At 37.8% G+C, this 27,300-nt stretch overlaps 1 protein-coding gene across 1 annotated transcript in view; it reads right to left on the reverse strand.

Moving 5' to 3' along the window:
* Positions 1-4,618: 4,618 nt before the first annotated feature.
* The window catches only part of ccbe1 (collagen and calcium binding EGF domains 1), a 34,126-nt gene continuing 11,444 nt past the window's right edge, over positions 4,619-27,300 (reverse strand). Inside the window, exons 3-11 of the mRNA XM_053339489.1 lie at positions 13,861-13,913; positions 13,411-13,545; positions 12,637-12,774; positions 11,152-11,261; positions 9,590-9,698; positions 9,354-9,493; positions 7,598-7,633; positions 5,267-5,302; positions 4,619-4,894 (exon numbers count right to left, since the gene is read on the reverse strand). Coding sequence (XP_053195464.1) covers positions 4,619-4,894; positions 5,267-5,302; positions 7,598-7,633; positions 9,354-9,493; positions 9,590-9,698; positions 11,152-11,261; positions 12,637-12,774; positions 13,411-13,545; positions 13,861-13,913 — 1,033 coding nt within the window. The remainder of the gene's footprint in view (positions 4,895-5,266; positions 5,303-7,597; positions 7,634-9,353; positions 9,494-9,589; positions 9,699-11,151; positions 11,262-12,636; positions 12,775-13,410; positions 13,546-13,860; positions 13,914-27,300) is intronic.

Here is a 27,300-nt window from a genome sequence, read left to right on the forward strand (position 1 = left end):
CCGGCATAGCATAGTTTGTAATCATTGAAGAACCTTGTGGCCATTCAGTTTGACCCACTGCAGCACAGGTCTATTCACCCTCCAGGCTCCTCAGCGGACCCTTTTCTCAGGGCCAAGTGTTGTTGTGCTGGGAAGACCGGCCCCCCAGGAGTCCCAGAAAGAGAGCCATTCAATCCTCTTTACCTGTTTGCAGCATATAAAGCAGTAAGAGCCAAGCCGATCTCTCATTATTGTTTCCTTCACTCTCAATACTTCCTTAAACTTAGGCCTCAACGAGAGCAGGCCCTTTTAGAGGGGGAAATAGGGGATGTATGTTAAGGGGGTGCCTTTCGCCTCATTAGAATTGAATTTGCACTGTCTTGTAATTACGTTGGAGGGCAACAATGTGTTTTTTTCATCATAATCTTCACTGAATGGAGGATTTTTGGGGCAGTTAATTTGCTGCCCACACTAATGCATTAATTAATGAATTGGGTAACACTAATTTTCTCTATGCAGCCTCTCTGTTTGTTTCCTCCATCTATTTCCAATAGTTTTGGGCAGTTGCTCCTAATAAAATTACCTCATTAAGGCCTTTATCACAGCACAGTGACTCACTCCTTCATTTGCTAGTAAACATTTACTTTGAAAAAGGGGGCTGGGTGTGTGATGGTTCCCATTCAGTGTTGCATCTTTTTTGTGGGTAGGTCTAAATAATGAGGGGGACAAGCAGGGAGATATAATTAGGAACAAGGGGGCACTTCAGCAAATATTTGAAACCTTTAAGGCTCTCCCTTGTATGATGGTGATTAATTACTTCCAGAAGGATTTTTTAAGAAATATGTTGCCAAGTTTTTTCTATCTTCTGCTGGAAGAGATGACCTAATCTTGTTAAAAGGATGTGCACAGGACTTTAATTTCGGCCCCTCTTTAATCACATGCAAATCATGACATGTACTGTTCTCTGAAAATGGGCTCATTATGAAACAAATACACAGCATCGAAACAATGATGTAGTGTAAAATTTGTGTGTGTTGTTGATAATTTGAATAGTGATCATATTGATAATTATGATGATGCTATTGTTTGTTTAATGTTAGTTGACAACAAAGGCCATGGATATTTACTGATCATAATGTGCATAAAATGTGTTAAAAAAAATGTTGATGAAAATGATTCATGTGCTTTTAGGAACAAAATGTAACTGTGATTTTAATGAAAAAATCACAAGAATTAAACTGGCAAAGAAGCCCAACTGTTACAATTTAGCAGTTTCACTTCATACGTGGAGGCTGCCAACCATGCAGTCAAACATCTTTGAGAAGAAGAAAATGAAACATCAAATTTCATTAAATCCAAAGACAAACATGGAAGATAAATGATCACACATGACTGTGTGGAGTGAACATCCCCACAAAGCTTTATTCATGATTGTGTTTTAATTGTCTTCATGTGCTTCTCTGTGAAATACAATGAAGAGTTTAATGAGTTCACTGAACACTGTGTGCAGAGCATCATTCAGAGCCATGTCACAACAAAGCACATAAACTATTCTGTATGACTGAGGACTGAGAAATGACTGCCACCATGTGGATTTAGAGGGGTACTGATAACCAGAGTACAGTGTAAAGTAAAATGATTTAACTGAAAGCAAAAGCATTTTTTTTACCTTTTTTAAATATAAAAATGAATTCAATACTTGAATGTGTATGTAAAAATTACACTGGAGGATCAAACCTCATTATAAATCAGTCAATCAAACTTTATATGATAATATATAATATTGTAACATATATTATAATTTGCGCAGAACCACATTCCTTTTACTTTTGCATGTATTAAGAAACAAAACTCCATTCTTAAACGTTGCTGCCGAGTTACAGCAAACCTATATAAAAAAGCATTGTTTATAATACTAATGAATGAGATTTTTAAAAAAGAAATGTTTTAATTAGCAGACTGAATGTGTAAAATATATCTGCTAATGCTCACTTGATAGCTGTGATAAATATCTTTATTCTGCTGTGGTTGATGAAGATTATATAACATGGCCTTAGAACAGTGTTGACCTATGAGACTGAAGGCTTTTTAAACAGGTACTTTGTTTTCATTTTATTGTATGGTCTTGTTATTAATTAAAAATCTACATCACTTTGTTTTGCCAGCCCCTTGAGGTATTATGCCAGCCACTTGAGGTAAATGCAAACCATGAACAAGAGAGACCAAGGTGAAGCAAAAAAAGGTTGAAACACATGGTCTGACTTCAGATAAAAGTTATCACAAGCTTATTACCAAAACCTCATTCACCTCATTCTCCCTTCAGAGGCCCAGCCACGTTTGCATCTTCCATGCATGAGATCATTCAGTAATTTGTCTAAAAGTGGGAGTCCTGAGTGAGATTATGTTAAATATTGGCAAGGAATAAAGGAATGTTATAGACCTTCAATATATTCATTGTGTTGTCAGATATTATACATAGAAGAAAATAATGTATTTTAGTGATGCTACTTTTCTCTGCCAGTGCTTGTGACACAGAGATGATTCAACCATATGTCACATAATACCTGAATAAAATAAGTTAATCTATACAGTGATTGGCATATGTCTTGCATATATGAGTAAATCTCCTAACTAACCTTAAGATGAATTCTTATAAATGCTCTGGGACTTCTGCCTTAAAAAAATGCACAACACATATTTTCTGTTTAGTTTCAGTGTGACTCATTTTGCTAAACAAGTCAACATGAATATATGGTGAGAATAAAAGTGGAAATCTCAAATTTTGCATAATAGTTAATTTAGTTCCAAATGTTATGTCATTGCTCAACCAAGAACCCCAAAATGTGAAGTCACCCAGGAAGTGTCAGTACTTTGGATGTTTTGCTTTGGGAATGTCTCCCTCTGGTGGAGGAACAGAGTCAAATCACTCAACTAACATCCACACACCAACCCAACGACTAACTGCATACAGTAATCAAATGACCTGATTTTTGTTCTCTGTAACTTTTTTAAACAAATGTTTTATGTATTACACTTACTTATTGTACATTGTCTTTTCCCATAACGTAAATTATCTTATGTCTTAGTTTAGAGTTGTATTGGATTTCACAATTAGTGGGAAGCATTAACACTGTCCTATTACATAAGCTTTGAAATTAACATTCCCTGAAGCAATTGAGTTAAACAATAAATGGATATACAGGATAAAAATCACAATTTTTCAAGTCTGTCTGCCCATATAGCCACTGAAAACAGGTTTTTACTAATAATTCCACCTGTTCATACTGACCATTAAAAGAGCTATCATGCTTCCTATGTAAGTAATGGGAAACAAAATCTACCCCAAAAATGGATGCAAAAATGTATTCAACAATTCCAACTGATACTGAAACTGATATGCAGCTTCAGCTATCCAAAAAGTTGCAGTCTTTTTAGTACCAAATTACGTCTTTTTATTACGATCTTTTCACTGCAGCTCAACAAGATGAAAGTGTGTGACCAAAACATTAAGAAGGAGTTTTATACTAACAAAACTTTAAATTTGGAAGACATCCGTATTATTTGACTAACCTGGACTGCTGAAACCTCATATTATCTTCAGAAAAACCTTAAAATACATTTCAGCACAAACTGAGGACTGTTGGTTTTGTACTTCATCACTTATGCACATTGTAGTACAGTGCATTAGTAAAGGATCTTTTAATGGCCATGAACAGGAGGAATGATTACAGCAAGCAACCTGTTAGGAACCTGACTATTATTTCATGATAGACATGAAAAACTTTAAACTTTTGCTTTAAATTAAGGGCAATAATACTGTTTTTCACAGTCACTCCCCTCCCCGCCCTCATAATCAAGAACATTATCAGGCTACTAAAGTTAAATGGACAAAAGATAGGGCCTCTGTTCAGAGAAATGAGTCAGGTTGTTATCCTTTGTGTCAGCATGTGTCTTCTATTTGGTATGAAGTATCTAAAATATGTAATGATTTACACATTGTTTTTATCAAAAAATATTTGATGTCCACACAAGATTTACAACTTGATACACTGCATGTCAACAAAGTCACATGGGTATGACTACATCAGTTATAACAGTTTTGAAACAAATCTCAAGTGGCTTTGCAAGCATTCATCTTCATCTACTTGTTATTACTTTGCTGCCATGGCAACTGAAAACTACAGTGAGGTGTCTTACAGATGCAGACTAAAGCCTTAGGAGTCACAGTACAGATATGTAACGCCCCAATCTAACATTCATGCTGCTTTAATCCCCCTAGTGAATTTACGCATGATTATGATTATCGATTCATCATTTAGGAATTGCTTGCTTTCTTTCACATTTTGAGTGAGGCAGAATATATTGGCGGAAATAATGGGGTAGAACCACTTTTATGGGAGTCTTCTTTAATGTGCTGTGGAGGAACCATATATTTCTGAAAGTATAAAATTAAAAAAACATGCATTTGCACACTACTCATTTTGTTAAAAAATAGTCACACATAATCTTGTATACTATACAAAAATAAACATCTGTGATCATAAGGCATACAGTACATTCTGTTAAAAAAAAAATTAAATAAAAAAAGCTAACCGCTTCAATATTTACACCTCACATAAAGTATTTAAATCCACCCTCCTCAGTTATTCCAGTCAAAGTCTGTTCTCTCTGGCGCTGGTTTCCTTTTCTTGTTCCTTTTGGAGCCTCCGCTTCTCCGAGGTGGTGGCTCCTTGTAGTCCTCACCTGAGCCTGTATCTAGACTGTCCTGGCTGTCCCTCCAGCTGTCAGGGACCACTGGAAAGTCATCCCCCGGAGACTGGATTGGTCGACCGTACACCTTGCTCTGCAGGTCAGCGATGTCGTTGCGGATGTCCGCCATCAGCAAGAGCAGGAAGTCAAATGAGCCTGGAGGGCCCTAGGAGTCAGGTACAACAAAGAGATATTAACTTTTCATCTTTCTAATTATTGTGGAACTTTAATTACAAGTACTGTAGTTTTTAAAGACGAATGCTAACATGCAACATTTAAAAGAAATATGACTCATGTTGTGCCATTTGCCAGTTTTTCTCATAATTTGTTAATGTTTGCACCATCAGTGCAGAGATAAATGCTTACTCTGTACCTGATACTATTTATGCTTGAGTTTGACAGTATCAACTGTGTCATTTAATGTCCAGAGTCCACAGTGGTCTGTTTTTTCAGCCATGCTTTACTTTAAAAATAATGTTCCGGATAATATTAACAAGTTACAATAGTGTGGTATCAGTATAGATAGCTCATGTCTTACTGGTGGTCCAGCAATCCCAGGAGCTCCTCTATCCCCCTGGGGAAAGAAAACAAATATTTAGCTTAGATGAATTACAGTGGTTAGGAGGAAGTATGAGAAAAATTCATAATATTCTTGTTAGGAAACTTTTTTTAAGAGCTAAGGAAGGGTGAAAAAATTGAGAAATTAAATGAAGTGAGTGAACATGATTGTCTGTGGATTAAAAAAAGGTGACTCCAGTAGACTCAAGTAGTATATTTTCATGTATTGCTTAGCCAGTTTAGTTCCTACGTGTATGTGTGCTGTTCACATAATATTAACCATGCATTGTACATATAACTTGACTGTGAAGTGTCACGGCAGCCTGTTGACCTACGGTAGCGTACACATGTAGACCTGACTACCATGGTTGTTCGCCAGGCTCAGGGTCACACTGGGGCTGTGAGTGTTTTGGCAGATGGTTTGGATTTGTTACTCAGAGAGACAGATTACCATCACCCTCCAATCTATCCACACAAACATCCCAGCTGTACCGAAAGAATACCAAGGTACTATGTTAAAAAGGCAGATGTACCTAAGTTGTTCCATACGTGATCCACAAGCTAAGCAAACAGTGATAGGGGTATAACAAGATCCAAGGGCCAACACATAATCATAACAGCTTCAGCTACCATACCTCATACCGCTTAGTCAGTATGCCATGGATGACAGGTAATTGAAAGAGTAACGCAATCTTTATTGATCAAAATTAAAAGTCACAGCTGTAATAAGTCAAGAAACAGGTTGCAAATATTATCTCTTAAGCAGGAGTTTTTAATGATTTTAGGTTTGATGTAGGTTTTGTGATACCATCAAAACCAGATTCCTGGCCAACCACAGTCCCTTCAAGGTATGATCATGTCTCCAAGTCTGCCATATATTACCTGCCCGAGCCACTTCAACTGGCTGCTCTCAGTCTAAATTGATTCTGACACTCTTCTGGATCAGAGACATTCAAACTCTCATTTAAAATCAGCTTTGGCACCAGCAGAGAAACCTCAATCTCACAACTGACCTGTCGTACTTGTCAAAGACTGACAGGAAGATGACTTTGTGGCTAATCTTTGTTCCACTATTGTTGTCATGGATATGAAGGAAACAGCTCCATTTGTTGCAAGTGTGTGCTCCCAATCTGAATGAGAGTGGACTAAGGTCAAACTCCAATCAGACATTCTTTTTCTGAGCTCAGCTGCTTTTTTAATTTTCAGTCTATGAATATAAAAATGAGAAAGAGGGCACACACAAATCTGGTTTAATGCAAAAAAAATGTGAAAAATGCGAACACAAATCTCACTGTAACCAGGATGGAATCTGCATTGTGCCTCCTTAATCTGAAGCTCAACCATCTGCTGGAGCCTCTTTTTTTCCAACACTTTGCCTTAGGCTTCCCAGGAAGGCAAAGCAGAGAAAAACATTCCAGCTAGCTTTTTGAACGATGGTTACTACAGCACATCAGACAATCCAAGAGAACTGTTCATGAAATCCATGTGATAATCCAGACAACTACAATACCCTCGAGGTATCTTGAGTCTTCACACTAGTGATCGGGAAGAAATTAGTGGGTTGTTACTTGAACAGACGAACTGTTGGCCCCAGCTCCTTGTGAACTGGGTCAACTCTGACTCAAGAAACAAGAGACATTGCAGATGAAATAAATTATGTTTACCAGAGATCATATCACTCCAAACAAATTGCGATCTGTTGATAGAATGTGTAATCCAAAATACTTGATTGTATTGTACCAAGTTTGAACTTATACATGACTGTTCAGATAACACATAACAATGCTCTGCTTGTCTTCATATTAAGGATGTGTTCCATGAAATCACACACCTTTGCTCTGTCTAATCATTGCCAACAAGAGCAATGAAATTGTGTAAATTGCTGTTGGGCACACAACTTTTCCTGTCTGCAACTTGTATTAACTTGCAGTTCTTATCATCTGCAGTGACAAACTCTGCCTGCGTAGCATCCAGCTGAGGATTTCTTAATATCCTGGCACCAACACCATATGGAGAAGTGGAGAAACAATTTAGCTACTGAGACATTTTTTGACAGACATGGTGTTGGCAATTGAGCCAAATGTATCTAGTTGGTACTTTTGAACCTTCTCCACAACTTCAGGTTCTTTCCTTTAAGAGAGGCCAAGTTTAATGAGCTAAGAGTCAAGTTCTACTGCCAACATGAATGAATCCTGAGCCTGAGGGTTAATGTGTAGGACCCTTGCTCTAAAAAGTGCATGAAGTTTTTTTGTCAAGGAAAAGGTACATTTTAAACAGATATAATATCAGACAAAATATCAGCTGACCTCACCTTTAGGCCATCTTTTCCGGGTGCTCCTGGAGGTCCCTATTAAATGAAAAAAACAAACAAATTGTGTCAGTTTCCTCCAAAACTCCAAAGACAAACAAGTCAGTAGGACTGGATACATTTACGCGCCTTAGAATATGAATATGTATGTGATTGCCTGTCAAGCTGTGTTAGCTTGATGACACACTGGCGACTTGTTGGTGGTATTTCACTGCCTTCCTTCCAAACAAAAATGTGTTAATGTTTGATGCACTATTCTCACAGAAAACTAATCTATTTTAAATCTTTTTTGATACAAGACTGACATCTTCATGGTGCAACACAGATTATCCAAGATTAACTTTGTGCCTGCCTCCAGGCCAGTTTTAGATGACTTCAGCACGATGGTAGAGAATGCTTTGATCTCTTTCCTGGGATAATCATCATTAAAGAAGTGTGAAGATATTGTATAGGGGCCAATATTCAGATCAGTACCAAGCCTGTGAGTCACAGACTATCCCACATTCATCATCTATGAAACCCAGACATGCTGTCAGACACACGTGACCTGGTGGCCAAACCTCATAGCTGTGCTCAGAATCTAATCAGGATTTGTACAGAGAGAGGGACAACTCCCTCTTAAGTCAGACCTCACAGCCTGTGCAGTGATAAAATGAATAAATTGTGAATATAAGTTGTAAATCAAAATCACAATCCAAATGTGACACATACAGAAACATGCAGAAACACAAAGCTCTTCCTGTCTGTTTGTGAAAGTGAAGTGTCCTTGAGCAAGACACTGCACAATGATGTGTGTGTGTGTGTGTGTGTGTGTGTGTGTGTGTGTGTGTGTGTGTGATGAATGGGTTAATGAAAGGCAAAAACTGTATTTGTCCGGCAAGGTAGAAAAGCACTATACAAGTGCAATCCATTTACTATAAAAACAGTGTTCCAGACCTCTTGTTTTGGCACCATGCGGCTTGTTGTATGTCTGATTGCAGGTGTTGATAGTTTGATTTATCAATACCAGGACTGCATAAATACTGGAAGTTTAAAACATAGAAATATATCACTAAGGCCACATCCTGCACATTCTTGATTCAGATCCCACACATCAACACGAGAGGTTCACACTTGCTGGCAAGATGAGGCGCTGTACTAAAACACAGCAAGCCAAAAAAAACAACCGAAAGCTGTAAATGGATTCAGCTTTTTTCTGTTGTTGTTGCTGCCATTACCATGTGTCATCCCTTTCCACCTTGCAAATGTGTTTCTTTAAGAGCTGGTAGACTGGTTTTTGATGTCTTCTTGAAGTGTGTCAGATGAAATACAAGAGACACTTCCCACTCGTGCTCCCTTAATAAAATTTAATCAATCACAGCTCTCACGGGGCTCGACTCACGATGCAGGCTTACTAAATTATCTGATTTGGTAAGTAAAACCCAGAACCTCATAAAAACTGGAACACAGACTAAAGTAAATAAGTTCAAGGTTTTACTGTATGCAGTGCTGCCATCCACATTCATTTAGGAGCTCCGCTTTGTGATACAAAGCAGAAGTATGGAGCTGAACCAACCAAAAATGATGACAAATTTGGACCTAAAAAACTGGTGTGCTGTTTTTGAGGCTTAATGCAGTGGAGGTCACAGGCAGAACACACACACACACATTCAGGCTATACTTGGACTATGCTGTGGTTTATGAGGAATTTAAGAAATGAAATTATAACAACTAAACACAATTACTAATAATAGTGAAGAAAAGGTACACATCAACTGACCACAGGTCCTCGGGGGCCCCGTTTAATGTGGGACAGGTCTGGTGTGGGTCCAATGGGTCCCATCAAGCCCCTGGGTCCAGGTGGGCCAGGTGGCCCCAACAATCCTGGAAGTCCTGGCGGGCCCTCTGGTCCTGAATCTCCTAGTGATCATAGCAAAAAAGATTACATAATTATTTTATACTGTCCTTACTCCAAATATGACACTGTTTCATTGCCTTTAGGTTTATGTGTCTTACCTGGAGGACCAGGGAGACCTGGAGGCCCTGTTAAAAATACAGGCGACGTCAGGATTTTCTCACTGGTCATTTGCTCAGGTACGTCAGCACTGTTTGACAGCATGGCCATCTTACATAAGGATGCAAAGAAAAAGACTTAACCAACTACCAAAAACAAATAAAGAACATAGCTAACATAAATTAGCTAGCTAACAAAGTATCTCATTCATTTGAGATTATTTTCTTTCATCGTAAGTGATACAGTAGCAAACTTATAAAGGCTTTATTGCACAGTTCCAGCATTTGGTTGTCATTCCTCAAATAGGTTTACATACAATGATTCATAAAGGTGATGTACTGTCAAATAAGACAGGCAAATTACACACTCAAAGGCCAACCTCAAGTAAAATTATGTTAAAATGGTATATCCTGCCAAAGATGAAAGCTGATCTTCCATCTGCACAATGCTACAAGCTGTAACCCAGCCAGATGGAGGGCCAGGCAACCCCTCTGCATTATTCAGCATGACCAGGAGAGTTCCTGCTCTGTATGCTAAGTGACATCCTTGGGAAAAAGTTGTCTTTGATCTCTGTATAACATCGTGTGGATCTGGCAATCCCAGAGGGAAACATGTGAAAGACCTTGCTATGCCAAAAGGGTCTACAAATCAGAATTCATGTGCACAGACGTAGAGGCATATGCTCACAAACACTTACACACACACACACACACACACACACACACACACACACACACACACACACACACACACACACACACACACACACACACACACACACACACACACACACACACACAGAGAGAGAGCAAGGTCGTGGTTCACCTGCTTATCAATAAGCATTATGCAAGACTGTAGGCTGTGACCTTGGGGACAGGTGTTTGAACCACAATGTGTTCCTAAAGTTATACTCTAACCTTCCTGTAATTGCAATAAATTAGAATATACTTTCTCTTAAACAAAAATAATACCACAGCAGTATTTTCTTTTTTTTCTTAATATACCATCATAAAGGGAAAAAAGGCACATACAGTTTAGCTGCAGGAGCTCATAGACCACACAGCTGGAAGCAATATATCATGTGTTACAGTCGAGGGTGCTGAGCGCCACTGTTGACAGACTCGTGCTCAGATAGGTTCAGATGCCTGTGATTACACAGGGGGAAATGTAACCCCCCTGTTGACTTTCACACAAATTGTTGAACCAATTCACACTTGCAAAGAAACCAACCTTCACTAAAGTAATGTTTTTTTCAGTCATTTTTTGTTTTATTAGGAAATAAAGAGCTATAACACACGTCGAGAGACTTGTAAAACTCTGCATGCTGTTGATTCTGAAATACTGTCAGATATGGACTCAGAGATAAAGTGAGATCTTTATGTGGAGATAAAGAAACAGAACCGCTCTGCAGATATTTACATTTAGCTGAACCATGCAAGAAAAAAGCTGCTGCAGGATTGTGATTAAAGATGAAAATAGTGGTGTTTGAGGTGAAGTGGACAGATTCAGTTCCGTATTTGTAAGGTAAAAATGTGTGGGTTTTGTTATTGTTTGTGACCTTTACCTTGTGTTTAAGCTGCAGGACAGACATTTTGATCTGGTGGAAGTCGTCACAGGTGGCTGAGCAAGTTCCAGCATTCATCATATTGTCAGATTTCTCAAAGAGATGCACCGCTGGAAGTTGGGAAAAATATGTCACAGAAATTACTTGACAATGTTTCTTTCAGAGAATGCCCCAAAAAATCTCCTCACTTACTAAATAAATCGACAAATTCAACGAAATGTAGGCAAATGTACCATTATGAAAATAATCTGTTACCATATTACTCTACACATGCTATTCAATACTGTGTTAAATCTGTCAGAATGAAATAATCTATTATGTGATTGGTGTCACAACACACATCATAGGATTTCTGTAACATTACACTGCAAAGAATTATTAAGAATGATTTCAAATAGCCGAAATTACCAGGACTAAAGGAGTCTAGTCATACTGTTTAGCGCTGCTTTGATGGCAGTTTGATGGATTGTTGCAAACCGTGAGAGTCCATTTAGAGGATTTAGAGGACTTGCACTTTACTCAGCAACACTGTCATTATCAAGACAAAATGTTGTGGCTCACTTAACATTCTTGATTTAGACAGGAAGGTGCTCTAGTAAATGCGTCAGAGCCCCGGGGAAGTGAAGTCTGACTACTGGCTCTGTTGGATGTAAAACAATGCGACATCTTAACACATTTTAACATTTTTGAAGAAAAGTTTGGGTAACTGAAAAAAGACAATTGATGATTAAATTAAATTCACATTACTGCTTTCCTGATTTTCCACCCTCAGTCACTGCACCACTCAACATTTAGCATTAAAGTTTAAGCATTTAATGTGAATGATCTTAAAAAGAAAACACAGAGCGGAGTAGATGTTTGTTTCTATGCTGGAGTAGAAAGGGCCCTCCTCTTTGAATGCATATATTTTATGGATGAGTGAAAGTGTCTGGACACTGTTTTTCTCCACTGTGTTATAGCTCAGCAGAATATACTGTAAAGCTAAAGACTATATGTGCTATAGTTTTTCACTCTCCAGCCTCTCCTGAAATGTTATAGTAGGTAATGGAAGATAATCTCATGGGAGGAAGTAGCAAATCTGCAGCCCCTGACCGCTTCATTGGCAACTGAATCTGGAGCAAACAAAAGTCTTTTTTATCGCCTGGATCATTTTTGATGTTTTCCTCAAATGCATCCAGCAAATCAGAGAGGAGCAGGAATGTTTGGGAGACATAACTTTTCTGACATGCACTAGGAGCTGGGATGTGTAATGACTACCAGGTGTCTTTGTTTGCAGTACCCCCTTCTCTCTTGCCTTAGTTCACACACCGACACACACACCGACATACCGACACACACACACACACACACACACACACACGCGCACACACACACACACACACACACCAAATACCAATGTGTGGTCATCTCAACATCACAGTCAACATCACAGCCTGTAATAACAAGAAAATATCAAAAATGTTTGAGTAAAATACTGTTACTCACCTCTCTCCCCGTTGGTGCATGTTTTCCCATCTTCTTCCAGGAAATAGCCTTTCTCACACTCACAGCTGTAGCTCCCCACAGAGTTGATGCAGATTTGAGAGCATGTAGTCAAGTTTTTGTCTGCACATTCGTCAATGTCTGTATGTTGCAGTAACAGTAACATAGAGAGACAGAATTAGGACATTGGCACACAAAGACAGAATGGTATTAAAATAACTTGTAACCAAATAACATACTGTAATGTATATAATAAAATATAATAAAAAAACATGAAAGCTATTTTAGTTTGAAATTTGCAAACAAAACTGTAAAATCTGTAGGTAAGTGGCTGTAATTAATAATGTGATATAGAAAATAACATTTTAATTTATTAATTCATGTATTAATGAATGAAACAACATGAATGAGTATGAGCATGACTTAAAGTAAGATTAAACCAAAAATATTTAGAATGATGAGAATTTACCCTGGGAGAGCAAAAGAAATCAGGTGATCCAGTTCATTATTCTGCTGCAGTTTAGTCAACCTGAGTGGAGCGCAATCTTTACAGGCTTTTTGCTAAGCTAAGTTATGAAACTGGGAATCACCAAACTAAGACATTTTAGAGACTGTGTAAACAAGTTTGATATCCTGTACTGCATAATTACTATAAGATAGGAAAAAGAAAAACTATATTTCCATGCTGTCTTGATGCTTTTGGTCGCCATTAACATCTCCTCTTTTCAACAGGGGATTTATCTTGATGTCTTGATGAGCTGCTGTACAAGGACTCACCCAGACAGTAGGGCTTCTCTCGGTTTCTGTGGCGCTCACGGTCATAGCGGTAGCCAGGGTAACAGGTGCACACCACTCGACCGAAATGGTCAGTACACTGTTGCTCACAGGGGGCGCCAGCACACACATCATAGTCTACAGAAACACATTAAATGGGGCATTTTATCAGTGTGCACACAAGAAAACACAAGGGAGAATCTCACATCCATCTGTTTCTCCGTTCATATTATTCAACAGTTTACATGCTTCTTCACTTGAAAAACTTCAGGCAACATGCCTATCATGGGTTATTGAAGATACAGTAAGGTTAAAACAAAAGAAAGTTAAATGAAGTGTATTCAAAGGCCTACATGTACGATCTTATGGGAAATGATGGGGGGGGGGGGGATTTCCAAAAATACATCATAAACACGAGACAGACATCCAAACAGTTTGGCAAGATTTCCCTACCTTCAGGAATGCACTGGCCCAACACAAACTTAAAGCCCTTGCAACATTTCTTTCTGAAAGACAGCAAATTAACACAATATACTGTGAGAAGACAAACCCAAAACACTTCAACATTAACATAGTAGATTCCTTCTGTCGATATAATATGCATGAAGTTTGACATGTAGCATTAATAACAATCTGCAGAATTTGTTGTGATTCAGCAGTTCAGTCTGTTTTTACAATTGTATCTGATATTGTGGGAAAGATCTCCACGAAGATAAATGTGACCAGACTACACACACACACAAACACACAAACACACACACACACACACACACACACACACACCACTGTCTGCAGGTTTCATTGCTCTATCTGGCCTGTCGTGGCATGTTTGTTCATGTGTGATGACACTCCTCTGAATCACAGTTAAAATCCTCCATTGGGTTGACTATCCAGAATGTGCTGGCTTTTCCAATTTCTCTCCAATATTTCTCTTTTGAATTCCTGTAAGTGACCGAATACTGAACCTCACATTCTTTTATTCTCTGCTTTTTCTGTCACAACAGTTTATCTATCTGACCTGTTCACTTGTAGACTTCTTTTCTTTCCAAAAATACATTTTCCATTGTAACCCATACATTTATGAAATGTAGGGCAACGATAGATGGATGATAAATGGTATTACTCTTTATCCAAATGGTTTACATTGTGTGTTTGTGTGTGCTGTCTGTCATATGCTACTTTTGGGGACACATTTCAGACTTAGGACCAGTTAATTGAGGACAGCTTGTCCAACTGGAGTCAAAAGCTATCTCTTCAATTGTGATAAAGCAGATTTTTGGGTCAGTGATTGAGGTTAGGTTTAGGTAAGGATGAGGGTTAGGTTTAGGCAGGTAGTGGTGATGGTTAGGGTTAGGATAAGCCTGCAGGAAAATAATGTGGGTCTATGTAATGTCCTCAAAAGTAACCATGGTCTAATATGTGTGTGTATAAACAATGAGCTTTGATTTTACATCTTCTCTGTTACATCATTTCCTCCAGCATCTGTGTTAAGTTAATGTTTTATTATTTTTATTTTATTAATACCATTCAATATTCTGCATTGTTGCAATATTTTATCAGCATGAGTCACACCATTGTGAAGTATTTATTCCTCGCTCACACTACGCAAAGTGCTACCAGGTGTTGCTTTCAAACAGGAGACGATAAAAAATCCAATTGCACCATGAAGTCATAGCAATACAGTAGAGTCACACTCACTTTGATAGTGGCACTGAAAAACGATTACTTTGTAATGCTTTGCAGCTTTAATTCAGATGCAGTTATGATGATCAGGGCATTCCTATGGACATATCTGGTATTTTCATATAAAGGAAGTTCTCCCTTCTGTGCTCACCAGCATTATGCCCAACTGATGCAATACATTCATTCATATATTAAGTTCTCATATCCCAACATGGTATCAAGTGTGTAAGCGAATCAGCAAAAACAATCTCAATGGAAAGGAAAGCCTGCATGCTTAATAGATGCTACCAAAGAGTAATATTTCTACTTGATAAATTGACTTTTTGGGAGCATGTATTCAGTGTGTAGGCACTTGTTCATTTAGGCAACAACATGCTGATGTTTAGCAGGTAGTTTTGACCATGTTCACTGTCTTAGTTTAATGTGTTAGTGTGCTAAAGTTTGCTAATTACAAACACACTGTGAGGCTGATATCAATGTTATTAGTTTTGCAGGTATTTGGTCATAAATGCAACAATTGGACAAATTTAAATTCTGACTGAAATAGATGAAAAGTTAAGGGATCACCAAAGTTACTAATTCATCCTGACAGGGACATGAATGTCTGTACTGATTTTCATGGCAATTCATTTGATAGTTTAGAAAAAAATCACTCAGATCCACAAATGTCATGGTGGTGAAAAAGACAAAGGATCACTGAAGTCAGTAGACTTGATCTGAGAACCATAAATGTCAACATTTCATGGCAATACATCCAATAGTACAACTCAAAGGCTTAAAGCCCTGCCACTAGCAAATATAAAAAGAACTCCTGCTCATAAACTCCACAAACATGAGAAATGGAAATAATTTGAATGAATGTATGCAGAAAAGTGAAAAAAGCAGAACGCGCTATCCAATGACAGCTATAGTGACACGCTGCAGATTGATTTCTGACATCTTTAACCTAAACTCCCTTTAGAGACTCTTAATAGAACTAGGGTGTATCATTGTGAGACATTTTGAAACCAATGACATCTCAATCCAGTATCAGTTTCTCCTTAAGACTTTCTGTTTTACTAACTCAAAGTTTATTTATGAACTAAATGACCCATAGGTAAAGGAAGTCAGTGAATTATTTCACTTTCTCTGCAATGCAATGGGTTTACCTTCTATAGCTGAATGCTTTTACAGTCATTTTATGCTTCACATTGTGTGATGAATACAGGATATACAGAGCAGCCAAGTGCTTATTCAATCACCTTTACCACCGTAAGAGGGGCCATGAGGACCTCCCTCACTGCACTTGAGGCTCCCGCTGAAGAATTGTTATGTAACTTGTAACAATCTCATTTAAGTATTTGCCGACACTCAATACTGCAGCTACTGCGGTTGGTTGATGCATAAGAGGAATAATTTACCACTCAGGGGTGCCCTCCATGACACAATGCAATTCAGTTTGTGTGTGCAATTATACTCTGTATACATGTAGTGTGGCTGTGTTCTCAAGTGTGATGGACTGACAGAGGGACAGATGCATGCATAGACTATACGACTCAAATTAAGTGTGAGTTGAAGTATTTTGTTCCCTGTCTTCAAGGACCTTGTATATGAAAAAAACTATTATCAGTAAGAAGGTGATTAGCTGACAACAGGTAAAACACTTCATCTGTGACATATTTCACAAATACGAATATAGTATTTTTTGCCATGCTAGCAGCATGGCTTTATGGATGACAGTATTGACTGAAATATTGCATTAGTATTGGATTGATTATAATGTATATATACCACACACTGTCATTATCCACAGAGGATCAATCCTACTGTCTTTGGTGATCCCCTGGTTGACTTATGTGGTGTGTTGAGTGATTTTTTCTTTAAGTTTCTTTTTTGTTTTGTTATTTAAGCTTTAAAACTATTTATTAAGGACAGCCTGACTGATATATTGGTTGGCCAACCAATATTGGCATCAGCAGCGGCCTGTATGTTGTCCGAAATGTGCCAATTTTGTACCATTTAGTTGTATAGGCATCATTTTATGTATCTCCCTAATGTCGGTATTGGCCCCAAAAATCCAGCATTGTTTTGTTTTGTTTTTTTCTTTTTTTAGGACAGGACACAGTAATTGTTCTTTAAATTACTTTACCAGTGGATATTTGTTTCTATGCATTTTTTTGTAGTATAGGGTTATTATATTTTGTTTTTGGGTGGGAGAGGCCACAACTTGGACACCCTGAGAGTTGATCTGAAGATGGTTTCCTGTGTGACCCAATATTTCATGTCACAATAACAACCCCATGAGGACAGACGGCACTTATAGCAAACAACCAGCTTAGGAAAATAACCGAGTTTGGTTGAACAATCATGATAAAACAAACATCTACGTCCGTCTCCAGAAGATCATGAAAGAGGCAACAACATCCCAGGGAAACTGGATACATATCTGTGTTGAGGTTCAGTTTTGCTCTGCTGTATCTTTAATTAAATTACCAATAAGGGAAATGCTGATTGATTCTGAATACTGTAATATTTTGCCTTATTGTCATTTCTCTCATTATATCATTAAATAAACACAACTCAAATCTAAGGGGTATTTGATTACTTTGTGGATTAAAGCACTTATTAAAACACATTTAGAGTATTATCTCCCATTTCCCATTTATACAAATTGAATTTAAAAGTTTTGATTTATTATGTTGTCCCTTTGTTAACCTTTTACATTTTGACATGTTGACTTGAAAACAGGCAGACAAAACAGTGAGAGGTTGACGTGCACAACTGAGATGGTAATGATAATGTCTTCAAGTTAAAACAACGTGCCTAGTAAAGACTCTGGGTGACGGATACTAAGCTGAAGGTCAATGCACTGAAGCAATATGATAACCTCAAACTAACAACATCATATAAAGTCTATGGGGTAGAAAATATGCCAGACCTTTGATATGAAGGATCTGATATGAAGATAAAATTCTCATATTACATAAAATGACACAACACCAGATGTACAGATAGCTATGTGTAACTACATGCTCTAGACAGAGTTTACATCATACCTAAATACTAACTTGACATTTAACTGCCATAGACTTATGTCAAATGGCATTTTGGTATGCAATTGCTCACAATTTCAAGTGCTTGGAGTCAAAACACACCTTTCCAGTATGGTAAGTGTTTAGCTTGGGGTAAAATAGTGGTATTTTCCCATGATAAGGGCAAGTTCTCTCTTTGATGTAACTTTTTTTGATTAATGCAGTCTGTATGAAGACTATGAATGAACTCTTCAACCTCTGCTAGACGGCACTGATGCTTAAATCGAAAAGGATATTAATTCTTTCCAAACAGCTTTGTCTAGATTTAAACAACTGTCTGAGTCAATATCTGGCATCGATCCCCCAGAAGCTACTTAACAGGCCACCTCAGCTCCCCTCACAATATTTGAACAGCAGAAACAGCTCAGACAGAAGCAACTCTCCACACTGACACACACCAGGGGACAGTCACAGACCATGACGTTAATCTTCCTTTGTTGTTTTTTACTGTCCAAAATAAGGAGCTTGGGTAATTAGAGATGGAGCTCTTTATAATATTCAGTGCACAAAACAAGTGCAGTGTCATAGCGCATCTCCTGTACCTTTCATCACAACAGCTAAGAATACAAGCTTGTTAGTTGCTCATGTACATGCAAATCAGCAAATAAATTCAAAGGACATGTGGATTTGATTAATATTCATGTGTGAGAGAACAAGGGGAAAGATACCCTAAATGCACTCGTGACACTTTTCTACAAGAATACCAGAGTTTACACACTCACATGCACCTATACACACACACAACAGCAGTATGTTGTGACTGCCTTTTGACTCCAGACGCACTACACTGTGAGCGCTAAAATTCTTCAGATTAATCAGGACATAACAAACAATCTGATTGTTTGGCCACCTGTGCCTTTTTTCACCTTTTTTCAAGGTTATTTCATTTAGCAAGAGATCCATATCATTTTACAGGGCCCCCCTGAAATCTAGACATAGATTAGTCTGACCTCAGTTACCCTGGGTTAACCACAAGCACTCTAATTACCTTATAAACAGAGGACCTCCCCTGAACCAACATGCTGAACCAGCCGGTCGAGGCTTTGTCTTGTGATGAAACACACTAATTCACACCAGCACATGTGAGTGAAAGTGGAAGCAACTATGGAATGAGTGAAAGTCAAAAAAGTGTAAATGCAGTACATGCACCTTCACACGGGGGGGCCCCTTAGTCGTCACATCCCAGCATGCTCTTCTTTCTAAGAGGAATAACAATTACAAAACTAATGCACACACACAGCTGTGAGCGTGCAGTCTGCTCAGTGCAAGCTTATTTGTCTAGCATTGCAGTCACTGATACACAATAACACGTCTGCATTCCACACAAGAGGAGATGTTTACCAAAGTGGAGGGGACACAACTTCTACGCTCACACTAATTAGCTGCTGAGTCTGTATGGAGACAATATGTATGACATAAAAGATACATAAATCAGTAAATAACAATAGCAGTCATTTTGATAAAATGATGGACCAAACAACAAGAAACTCATGAAAATAATCAGTAGTTGCATTACTAAAGCATACAAATGTATTAACTATCCCCACATAAGGGCAATGCACTGTAGCACTATGAGGGAAACAAAGGTTTCAAGCAGAATAAAAAAGAAGTGACAGTGAAGTTATTGTCGGTTAATACAAGGATTTAGGAATTGAGAAAACAAATTCAGCAATACCACCGAAAGTTTTTTGACTTTTAGAGTTTGCAAAATTCATTTGAGGTAATAAACATGTCTTTATCAAGACAGATAAAATAATTTGACAGGGTTAAAGGTTTGTTATACTTTATTGTTTCATATTTTATGTATTTCTTCCTTTGGTAAGAAAAAAAGTTAGAGAATGTGGAACAACAGAAACACATGTGTACTGTATGCTTATGATAATAACAATTGACTGAAAAAATTGCTGATAGAGTTTCTAAAATAATCACAAGATGCAGTCCAAAAGTTTTATGGAGCTGCTGATCGTCTCCTTACTGTGTTTACCATCTCCTCCAGAGATCCAGAGATCTGATCTGACTCTGAATAAAAAAATCAGAGCATCCAAGGACTCTTCATGGATTATTTGTACACTAGTCCATTCTCCAGAGACCTCCACAGTCCTTCTCTCCATAAATATCCCTGTATGACCTTGTTATCACATCACGCATCATTGTCCTTAACATCTGCCAGCTACCTCATACTCAAGATGGAGCTGCAGTTTTTTCCATGAAATTCCTTTCCAACATGTCATTACTGACAAGATCATGGTGCTCCAGTCTTACACTGCCAATAACTTTATATGAGTCTTAGTCAACTGATTCTTCTGTAAAACCTGCAGCAAACGCTCAATCCATTCAGTATGTTTGCACAAAAACATCTGTTAAATCAGACCTTTCCTCATCAACAGCAACTCTGCCCAAATTCCTTTTCAAACTCCTGTCTCTTGTCTGGATTGTGTTCCCCTCCAATCTTCAGTTCCTCCAGCTCATCCAAACGGAGTCTCCTCACTGCATTCTCTCGTGTCACCCTCTTTTCATAGCAGTTAATATGAAATCCAAAACCGTGACACTTCTACACAACAATTTAATCCAGAACACAACTTTCCATCTTTTCATGTACTGTAGGGATACAGTACACTGTTTATTTAGTATTCAGTACTTTCCAGTATCTCAACTCTGCATAGCATCATCTCTCTGCTGTTTCCTAAACTATCTTGACCTTTTCAATAGCTACATTATGTCGTTCAAAGCTGGTTAGATAATACTGCGCAGAAAAATGTGTCACAGATACGTCAAATTTTACAAGTGGTGCTGATATGGCATTCAAATGTGTCACTCTTATCTTGAAGAAGAACAGAGCTGAAAGAATAATTGCCTGATGTGTTGTGAAAAGAAAGATAACCGCAGTGAGTTAGATGGTGAGATTATAAGGGATAATAACACAAAGGACAATCACACATATTGTGAATAGAAATGTCAGGCATGTGAGATGTGTGATTTGGTGTTTGACTGGTCAGAGAAATACTTCATGTTTAGAAATGTAGAGTGTGAGTAAATAATGATGCTTCTGTGCTCAGCACTTCTCTGAGTGGATCAAAGTTCTAGTTGTTAATCATACCTTATGAAATATTTGTCCCTTAAAAAGAGGTGATTGGATAAAAGGAAAAACTGAATTTACTGGATTATGTCTGTGAATGTCTTTCATCGTCTTTCAGCCAGAGACCAGTCATCATGTAAAATCTATTGTTTGACCCTTACCTTTGAACCCTAACCCTAACCCTTACTTAATCTGCAATTTAATGACAGTCCTATAGATAAGCAGCCATTGGAGCTGTGTCCTTGAGGCCTTTGGAGGTATCACCACAGGGTTCTGGTCTTGCTGATATCTTATGGACCAAGTGAATAACTGAATGATTGAGGAAAAGATCAACCTAGTCTCCTAGAAATTACATTAATCTAATACATTTGTTTTACAGCAAATATGTTTTGCTACATTTTCTCTCAACATAATAGGAAAAGGTTGTTAATTAACATATTTGCAAAAAATGATATTTTTTTTTTCCTCACCAAAATATCAGATACAATATCTGCTAGTAGAAACTACAGCATCATTAAACTTTGTTTAGGCACTGGCAGCATTTGGTTAAGGTAAGGAAAAGATCACAGCTTTGGTTTAATAGAGAAAAAAATCTGCAATGACTTGAAGCATAACATCAACATTTAAACAAAACCACAAATTTCCACTAACCTTAACCAACATAACCACACACAGGACTCAAGATGTGATCCCCCGTCTCTGCTGCCAGAGTCCTGCATCTTATATGTAGTGCTTCATTCATTCAATAAAACATTGCCTCTGAACGTAGTCCAGACTCTGAATTGCATTTGCCAATGCAACATAACTGAACATTTAGTTTAGTTGTATATAAACATAATTAGTAGCAGACAGGGTTGAAATGATGGTGTGTTGCTGCTATACTTGGAAAAACATAATGTTAGGATATTTCTACATGTCTTTTTGTGCCTCAAAGGAATAAACGTGTTTCCAAAACTTTGCAACAAAAAAAACTTTCCCTTAACAAGTTTAACCAAATTCTATCAAAATATGGTCCTCTGACTGATGAATATTGTCACAGCAAAAATGAGTATGGGACCAAAATGTCCACTTTTGAGAACAGACAAAGAAACTTAAGATTAAGCAAAGTGATTTAACTTCCTACGGTCATCATGGGTTTCCCATTCCATAGCTTGTAATTGTGTGTTTTTGTAAACCATATGTAAGGCCACTTAAATGCTGTCATTTCTATATAAACCCTCTAAGTCATGCTTGAAAACACATGCAGACAAACAGGCATGCTAACACACACACACACACACACACACACACACACACACACACACACACACACACACAGAGACACAGAGACACAGACACACACACACACACACAGATAGAGAGACAAAAAATCCCTCTCTATGGCTTCAGGGTCACTATAGTGTAATATAAACAAATGAATAAAGGTGCACTGCAGTTTGTAAGGCCTCCTGCTTTGCACATTTATTCTGGGGATTCACAAATCCCAGCCTGTTAAAGTGTGTCCCATTTCTGTAAGCATACACTCGTTGTCAAGACAAATATAGATAAAGTTAAGCAACACATGAGCGATTACATGGCTGGACAAAAACTACAGTACATAAAGAGGGGCAGAGTAAATCTACCAGTGCTGTATCAAAAATAAAGAGTTTATAGGAACACATAAAAACACAGCCAAACAGAGAGTACATCCTCAGAATGCCTGGATACTTTTGAACTTTCCACACCTCCAGACTGAGGAAAAAAACACAGTCTTGGAAAGGTCATTCACTGTGCTAAAAATAACACACTCAGAAGAGGGAGAAATCGGACATCAGGGATTGTTGTACACCAGAATTTTCTCTATAGAGCCAGACTTTTAGACTAGCCATCCAAGTATTTCAGGTGTGTTACTGTTAATTCAGTGATGTTATATTCCATCCCTTTATTATCAGCAATCATGACCTAACTACAGATAACTGTGGAGATGCTGTATAAGGCAAATGATGTTGGAGAAATATTTTTTTCACAATCTGATATCAGTCTATTGGATGCAGGCCATTACAGACAACAGCAGTTGTAGCATTATAACCCCAAAGCACTTAACCGTATAACTCAGCATGAAGACTAAAGGGACATTTCATATACTGCGTGTTCCAACAACAACTCAGCTGTTCAAGAGCTTCATCGGAGCAATGAAATTTATCAGAGAAGGAACAGGCTAGTTTTTACTGGCATGGTCCACTACAAAAATCTGATGTGTTTAATGTTTTATGTTATATGTTCTATGTTGAAATTAGAGGGCATAGGCCTGTTTGAATAAAGACTAATCTGAGCAAAACTGATTGCTGAAGAGTAGCAGCTTATGCTTAAACATACATAAACCTCAAAAGTCAATGCATATTTCAATTTTCTCTACAAGTTGCCAGTATATTGAAGTTGCATCTATCATTTTTTGTCAACTAAGAGGCAGAAAAACTACAAAACAAGCTGCATATGACACATAGTGCACGCATATTATCCTTTGGCTAACATATTAGAAAACAACTGCCTACTGTATTTGTTCATTTAACAAGGACATTGGACATTCATTGACTGCCGCAGAGTTAGGTAGATAGCTACATTTCATCAGCAGTCCCTGTGCAGGCAAATCGACACTTCGTTTCACATTAAGTAGACACAAAGCAACATTACAACCACATTAGAATCCATAAAAGCAAAACAGCCAGCTTAATGAGGCTAAAAGGCTCAACAGCAACATAACTCTGGCAGTTCATCACTGCAAGCAACCCTTTTCGCATTGTACTGCATGTAGTCATCTGATTGAATTTCAATATGCAAAACACAGAAGGCTGTTTTGACCACACCGTGACCCAGTCATGAATCATGACATTACTGCTGACGTCTGAGCATCCAAAGTGGCAGTATGGAAAACTGTGCTGTATGGAAAACCTATATTAGACACAATTTAGTAAGCTTTTATATGACAAATATGCTCTTAAATCAAAATGAATTGTTCTCTGCAATGTTGTTTCTGTCTGTATCCAAGCTGAATGTGTATAGGTCTGCTTAGAGAAATAATGGTGCCCCATTTGATCACTAACATGGTACATTAACATAACCTATTGGTTAATGACCATTTGAACTCAGTCTTCATGGCCCGTGACAGTCACACAGATTTGGTACAATACCCCTTGGTAAGGCCCCTCATTTAAAACAAACAGACAGTCTGGATTGAAAATTGTGCAAAGGCATTGCTCAATTTAATGTCACTAATTCAAAACTCTGCCCTTTTGTTTTCATTTGTTCTCTTGACAAACTGGTAATGGGAAGGCCTGGTTAATGTAAAAAAAAAAAAAAAAAAAAAGTAGGAAAATATGCTGTCAGAGTTTGTAACAACAGGATACAGCAGTCACAAGTGAAAGGAAATCATTGCTGGTAATTACATCAAAGTCTTCTGCTGTGGTCAATCTAGTCTATTAAAACAAGTGTGCTGTATGATCACTCCAGTGCTTTCCCCTGCTCAGAAAGCATGTCTCACATTGACTGCACATATCCGCATGGTTTGAGCGTGAATTTCACACTGGTGACCCCACACAAGTAGTATACAGGCTGTGTTTAGCTGGCTGTTAGTGTGTGTTAATTCCCGATTAGTCTGCCAATGGAAAATAAGTCTTCCTGCCTGCCTGATCAAGGTGTAACAATATTAGGTAGAAAACAAACAATTGCTAGATTTGGTGTGGTACTGTACATATTACTACACAAGCCATGTACAGCACTTCAACTGTACTGGCAGTTGCAACATAACACAACAAAATTGTTGTTTTTTCAGTGTTTTTCTGCATAATTTTCTGCACCAAAGAGCTTTAGCTTAGCTCAGCTTTGGCGAACAGCTGGAGCAAAAATACTACGAGTTGGCTAAAACAGAGGCAGCCCAAGCCTCTTTGTTGCTTTTCTTCATGCCGCCTACAAATCAGACTTGACACTAACAACCTGTTATGAAATGTAAAGTAATCCATAAAGAAATCTGTCTGCTTTTATGTCACATTTTCAGTCGAGAAAACTGAATTTTCACTTATATAAACTTTCACTTAAGAAGCTGAGGACAAGTGCAGAGCTGTGTGTGCTGTGTGTGTGATGTCTCTGGTACTGACACCTCAGGAAATTATCCAAAGCACTGCTGTCTGTGGGCTGTTACAGTGAACAGTCATCAGCCCTTGCATGTGTTTCTAACTCAAACCATTCAACTGGACGCAGGCCAGATATTACCAATCCCCCTCAAATCACTGGAGTTACTGTCAATGCGTGCAAGTTTCACTTCAGGGAAATCCAGAAAGAATCTTGACGTGGTAATTAGTAATAAAATGCCTGCATCATGATTCACAGATCTGAACACACTTTAAGTTAACACAGTGTAAAAAAATAAGCTAAAAAGCAAACACACAAAAATTTGTATGTAAAAACAGATTTAAGAAAAAGGCTGCATGAAGAGCTGACCCCGAAAGATGAACTAAAGTCAGTTTATGACAATTTTTTTTGCCTTTACAAAAAGAATATATTTCACCTCAGAGTCGAAATGTAAGCTTTTGATGTAAAAAGCAGATGTTCATTCAGACTTTCCAGTAGTCGGAGTCAGTGTTCTATGTCAATAAGCTGCCTGAAGATTTAACAAGAAATGTATTAAATAGAATTGGAAAAAGAGCTCTCAAATGAATAAGACCTCTCAACCAATCTACAATCAATAAAAGCCACACAGGAATGGAACTCAATGCCGCTACATAAGACAGTAATCAATACAGTTCACTGAATGACGAACTGGAAAAAGGCAGCAATCATACTTGGGAACATTAAATTAGTGAATGTTAGAAAAGTGCAAGAGATGACCAAGAGGCGTTCAGGTAAAGAACACCATTGTAGATGCTTTGATTTTATTTGTGGCTTGAATGATCTGCTTTAGTCTTGTGTGTTCACCTGGCAAATTTCTGTTCTGGATTTCTGTTCCCATAATGGTAATGTGATCAGAGTGAGCAGATATGCACTAAATGATATATTAAATGATTTAAGCCCTGTCCTATTGTTGTAATATCATAGTGGTCAATGACTATTATGTCTAGATCTGTTTTGGTCTCATGGCATGCAGTGTGTTAGGTAACAGCAATGTATGGTATGTGATATATGTTGGTACACTTGTGGTTTGAATGTTATTTCAATACCCGCAGGTGGGGAAACTTAATATTCTATCCAGGGACCACACATGAAAATTAGCCTGGTTAACTTCAATTATAATTTAAAGTTATGTTTATTAAGGTGCACTTTTCCCTGACAAAAAAAACCTTCTTGAATGGAGTACATGAGAGAAGGGGGGCAAAGTGAGGAGGAAGATAAACATTTGACTAATTTAAACAGACTGACATGATGTACTAGCTGTACAGTATGATACTACAGTATAACATGGTCTTGACAGATAGACAAACACACTGATGATGGTGGTGGTGAAAATCATAAAACCAAACTACAAGTGACATAAAAATATTGAAATTCAGCAGCATACGAACAAAATTCTCAATGGACGAGGCAACATCTGTGCTGCCAACAATGCACCAAACATGTAGCGCCTTTTCCAAAACGTGTTATTAATGTTGAATGCAAGCAGCTGTTTACAATTTCAAATGACTGGTACACGGCTATGTGCTCACAAGTGCAGGCGAACATTTCCTTTGGTTAGCTGATGTCCTTCAGAACTAATAAATTAGTGGCTTATTCTTTTCAGTAATGGGAGAATACATTAAGGCTTCATGTAGCCCAATGGTGAATAACAATTAGCTATGAAAAAAATACACTCTGAGTTGAAATACACACCCAATAGCTTTAAACTAGCTGATTAACTTGTCAAGAAATTCCTGTTTCACAGAAATGGGTGTACAAATACTGATTGTCATGCAAAGTATAAAGCATTATTGTAATTATTGTCATTATTGTAAAAAAATAGTGTTATTTTAATGTATCTCCTTGCAAAAACATATTGAATACAACTAGATCACAGTCTTGGAGAGCAAAGCAAAGGCAGAGAGGCAGAAAATCACAACC

The sequence above is a fragment of the Scomber japonicus genome, chromosome 19, assembly GCF_027409825.1.
Source record: "Scomber japonicus isolate fScoJap1 chromosome 19, fScoJap1.pri, whole genome shotgun sequence".
NCBI classification, from domain to species: Eukaryota; Metazoa; Chordata; class Actinopteri; order Scombriformes; family Scombridae; genus Scomber; species Scomber japonicus.